The sequence below is a fragment of the Castanea sativa genome, chromosome 10 (assembly GCF_040712315.1).
Source record: "Castanea sativa cultivar Marrone di Chiusa Pesio chromosome 10, ASM4071231v1".
Taxonomy (NCBI): Eukaryota; Viridiplantae; Streptophyta; class Magnoliopsida; order Fagales; family Fagaceae; genus Castanea; species Castanea sativa.
In genome coordinates, this window is record NC_134022.1 from 4,067,755 (window position 1) to 4,072,803 (window position 5,049).

Sequence of the window (5,049 nt, forward strand, 5' to 3'; positions counted from 1 at the left end):
TATGCATTGAATACTACCATACTGGCAAAAGTGATGATTGTCTAACCTCAATAACCATATTAAGGCAAAGCTAGATGGAAACAGACAGGTAGCACCCAATTAAAAGGGAGCGAGTATCATCATTTGAAAGGTGAAACAGCCAGCCCTAAACAAAGAGTAGGTGATGATATTCACTATTGTGGGTCATGTGGAACTTTTTATTAGTTGGTAATTTTCTGCTTGGGACATGTTCTTCAATTGAAAATTACCCACTATTGTGGATCACCTGCTCTTATCAGATGAGGAACTTTTTCTCCCTTTGAACATGTCACCATTATAAGAGCAGGTGATCCAAAATAGTGGGTAATTTTCACTTAAAGAACATGTCCTAAGGAGAAAGGGCAAAAGCCACTCGCTAGTTTCCAGGTATTTGGGGTTTCAATTGATAATCCAAATGTTAATAATGCACAATTGTTCTTGTTAGGTTTCTTATTCTATACTTCTTTTTCTCAGCTCACCAAGTGGATTTTCTAGACATGCATTATCTTTCTTGGTTACTCATAATCGGCACAAGTACGTGAAATCTTAACTATTATTATTGTTATTATTGAGATATGCTTCTCTTGGTTGTGTCTGATATGCAATCTTCATTTGGTTTCAGCTGTTCTTTTACAGGCACTCGGGGCTGCCTTGGTTGTGGTACCGCGTTCCAATTGCTACGTTCTTGATAACTCTGGTCACATTCTCGATTTCGTATCCTACATACATAATAAGTATCAATAAAATTATATGTGAATTGTTTTAAGACGAGCTTTGTTTAGGTCCATTATTCTTGAACAAGCCTCTCTTAGTTTAAGTAGGATGATGAGTAATCAATGAACTGGTTTTAACTAATGCTACGTGTCCACTAGAGATGAAAGTGTGTGATAAAGTTGTTTTCTCTTGAGCTGTTAATCAGAGTGGCTGGGTTGGGCAGCTTTTTCAATATGAAGGGAAGGTAATGTGTTACGACTTACGATATCTGAATGAATGGTCCATAGATTTTTGATTCTGGAGGGTTTTACAACTTGTGTTTGTCCCGCTGCAGGACTCTGACTTGGTGGTTCGATTTTGCAAAGATGTGGAGAGTAGATCACAAAAGGTAGTCCTTACTACCACGTTCTGAAATACTCTATCCGTATGTTTCCATTTTGTCAAATTTATTTTATTTTTTTGTTATAGTATATGTTTTTATTCACTTAATGCAAATACTTATGATTTCAGTCTGGAAATAATTTAATGGCATGTTGTGGTTGATTACCGCTTGAACTTGAGGCACCTGGCCTAACCCATTTAATCCAAGTTTACAACCGACACTCAGGAAACTGATAGCTAACAGAAGAAGAATTACATTAAAATTTCATTATAAAGTCAGTTCAATTTCTTCAAATTTTGCTTGACTCACAAGATATTAATTGCTTCTACAATTGAGTGGCGATTAAGTTTTTGCACTGTACTTAGTCGTGATTCTGTTCATTCCCCAGTTAATCGGTGAATAATTAGAAACTTTATGTTCAGTCTTGTTGTGTTTAGTACTTAACAACATGCATAATTCATGCATATGAGGGCGAATCTTAAGTATGACAAGAAAATCAATGCCATGACATAGTACTCTTAATTAAACTGAAATTACATGATTTATATACACACATGAATATATTCAAATAGATAATTGCAACGGGAAATTCAGGTTCTAGGTTGATTGGATTAGCTTTATTTCAAGCATGGATGATAAATATAGAAGACAGGTGCCCCCTGCATAAAGAGTCCATTTTTGTTAGTCTAAATGTGACAAGGGAAGTAATATAAGCTGTGATGCATGAGACTTGGCTTTTCTGCACACTTGACATTGATAAAGACGCATAAATATGAGTCTTTTAAGTCCATTCACATAAATCCTTGTAACAACTGCATCTTGTTCCATTGTGTCATGGCCTTTTGTTCAAGTAAAATTGATTGGTTTAAAATATCATTCATTTTTCCTGTATTAGTAAATTACACAAGCTGTGAGTTATGTACTCATGATCTTACACTCTGTCCCATTTTTATGGAAGGAGGAAGTGCTAGTTGAGCTAGAGCTTGTTGACAGTTTTAAGAATCATTCATGAGGATCATATATATTGTACTGTGAGATCATATATATTGTAATGTGAGATAATATCAGAGTTGTGTGCGCTTATGAATTGCTATATGGTGAAAACGGAAAAAGAAATTCTTTGTCACTGTATGCTTCCTGCATTTTCTTTACTTATACACACACACAAATAAAAACTTCCTGCATATTCTTCTCTTTAACAAATATGATTCACATGGTGTGAATGTGCTTATACTCATGCAGGGATATGTAGATTTTGGCCGATTTGATAAGCTCAACTACTTCGTTACTGGTTTGGGGATAGTTGACTTTGTTCAAGTAAGCTGTATTTCAACCTGAACAGCATTTTGAGAAACTTTGTAATTATAAGCATGATGAGTAATGTATGTAGCACTTTCTGTGCATTGCAATTCGTTTTCTACTGTGGGAAAGAGCTGTACCAGATTGTCATTGTATTTATTTATTTATTTCCTGTGGTGGGGGAGGGTGGTTAAGATGACTCAAGTTGATGTTGAATCTGTAAAAGAATCAGCGACAAAAGAAGAACTGCAAAAAGGACTGCACATCTTTATTATCAATATTATGATATAGGAGTCTGCTTGGCTCCTGCTCGTAGAGCACAGTAGAGCTCCAGAATTCTAATAGCATAGCAGCTAAAGTTCCATGAACCCAATTGCAATAAGAAATATTTTATATGATTTGAATGGTAATGACTACTTTTTGTTTGTCTTTTAGACCGTTATCACCGCTTCTCCACTCTCTCTTTCTTTAGCATACTGTGCCTTCACACTCTTGGTTTACAAGCAGAAGGAAGTCAGACATTTCTGTAATGGTTTCCAGAGTAAACTATTCTTGTTAGAAATTTAGACCTAATGTCTTCATGGATAAGTTGCCAAATTTGTAAACATGATCGTCTTACTTATCATTATTTCTCTGTATATTTAGGACTTTTTCAATGGCGACCTGATGAATTGAGAGCAGAGTTATGACAAAATGGGACGTACAGCTCAGGTTGGTTTTATTTAAACTATTCTTTTATGTTGGTAAATTCATAGAATTCTGTTATATTACTTCTGTAAGTTCCCATTTCTTTTGGTCAAACTCTCTTGTTCTACCAATTCCCTCAGTGTATTCTTTTGTGTAATTTCAGGTAAATATTATATGTGGAAGTTGTTTAGATGGAGAATGTAAAGGTCTGTGAGCTCTTCATTTCTAAGTTTGAATGTGTAGTTGCTTCTTACACAAGGAGATGTGACCCCATTAATATGTGATAATTTATGAATTTCTGTAATGTTGATAACCCTATGTCTAGTTGTTTGTAGCAGAATTGATTTACAAGTTCATGATATCTAATAGAATAATTAAATTGATCAAATTAGAAATCCTATAGAAGGACTTATAAAAAGTTAGAAGTAGGACAAGTTTAGAATGTGGCACATTATTGGTAAGGTTTTATTTGTCTTTTCCATAGACATTTTACCACCTGGGCAACAGCAAGTTAGCTAGCTTCTGTATTTTTTTCAACCTATATTGGTTGTTTCTTTTAGCCGTATATGCCAAAGAACTTGATGTTGTTTATAAAGCACATACTTCTTCTTAAGTGAAATTGATGATATGGGTCCTAGTTGTGACTGGTTCATTATTCTATTTGATAAGCTTGAATGGCATGTTGCAACCATATTTTTATGATGAATTTTCACCTTGAAATCTTTTGCATGCCATGCGATGATATATCACCACTTAATATTTTTGTTCAACATGTATGATATATGCATTTCTGATCCTCAAAGATAGGGGACAGGTTGCTTTAAGTTATTGGATCATTTCATTTTGGTGCAATCTTTGTTTTGCTTTCTACAATATACAAATTTTCATTTTTTTATACGTGTTATATTTGCTTCTGTACCTCTAAATTTATGTTGCCTCTGTAAATATAAGATTCATACGTATAAGTAACTTAAGGCCCATGCAATTATCTTTGCTGTCTCATCTCAGGTGGGCTTGGATGCATATCAGCATATGCAATTTTACTTATGAGTCGACTTGCAGGTCTTCTACAGTGTACCTTGAGTTTCGTTATATTCATCATCTTTTTCTTCTTCTTTTCCTGTTATTTAGTGTTGATTCTTGATATATAATTCAGTGAACTGCTACCTCTATGTTACAAATGCTTGCACTTTGGACTTGATATGCTGAAGATGCATGATTATGGGGATCTTAAAGGCCTCTTTATTTGAAAGTGTTAGAAATACTGAATTGAATAATATTGTATTTCTCAAGTAAAATAATATACATGAGTGCCTATATATAGGAGGCATATGAGTGCTGTACAAGTAAATATGAGTGCAGTACAAGTAGTACAGTGTGCAGTACAAGTAAGTGATCTAAATGGGCCAAGCCCACATATGAGTGTACGTTAACAGAAAGTAATGAGTGCTATTTGTAGAAGTATGTTAACTCTGACTAGGGGAGACATATTCTTGATTGCTAAAGCTTTTATGATTCCATCTTTACCAAAAACGAATGCATTGGAAAATAACAAAGTATCAAGACATGTTAAGTAAACTTGTTTGCTGTTGTGAAAAGCACGCAAAACAATAAAGGGCAACCAACGCAAGATATGGAATTGAACATGCTTTGGTAAAATGTATGCCTACATCCATGAGTAATGGCAGCCCAAAAAACCTCGTTCAATGATAAGGATTACAACAACACTCACAAACATAAATTAACTCAAATTCCCGATACACTCTAAAGTGTTCACACACAAATATACTGGACAACAAAACTTTGTCTTCCAACTCTCAAACACACGAAGACTTCACCACCACTCTATTTACAGTGACTATCACACCCTCTAATTTCATTAAACTATTCCATTATTTTATTATTTTTTAATCAATAAGGATTAGCACTTTAATAGAAGCTCATCTCTT

General features: G+C 34.4%; 1 protein-coding gene across 4 annotated transcripts; it reads left to right on the forward strand.

The window, feature by feature from the left end:
• Window positions 1-238: 238 nt before the first annotated feature.
• On the forward strand, window positions 239-4,432 carry LOC142614192 (uncharacterized). 4 transcript variants are annotated; one of them, XR_012840373.1, is made up of 9 exons: window positions 281-405; window positions 493-552; window positions 641-732; window positions 938-976; window positions 1,067-1,120; window positions 2,357-2,431; window positions 3,059-3,124; window positions 4,109-4,162; window positions 4,257-4,432. XR_012840373.1 is itself a non-coding variant. In XM_075786742.1 (8 exons), the coding sequence occupies exons 2-7, from the start codon at window positions 516-518 to the stop codon at window positions 3,086-3,088; spliced, it is 327 nt and encodes a 108-aa protein (XP_075642857.1). In that variant the 5' UTR covers window positions 239-405; window positions 493-515; the 3' UTR covers window positions 3,089-3,124; window positions 3,264-3,461. The 4 variants fall into 4 exon arrangements, 2 of the variants coding, with proteins under 2 accessions (XP_075642857.1, XP_075642858.1); XR_012840372.1 differs by lacking the exon at window positions 4,257-4,432 and adding an exon at window positions 3,264-3,306 and having other exon boundaries at window positions 4,109-4,171; XM_075786742.1 differs by lacking the exons at window positions 4,109-4,162; window positions 4,257-4,432 and adding an exon at window positions 3,264-3,461 and having other exon boundaries at window positions 239-405.
• The last annotated feature ends 617 nt before the right edge of the window (window positions 4,433-5,049 follow it).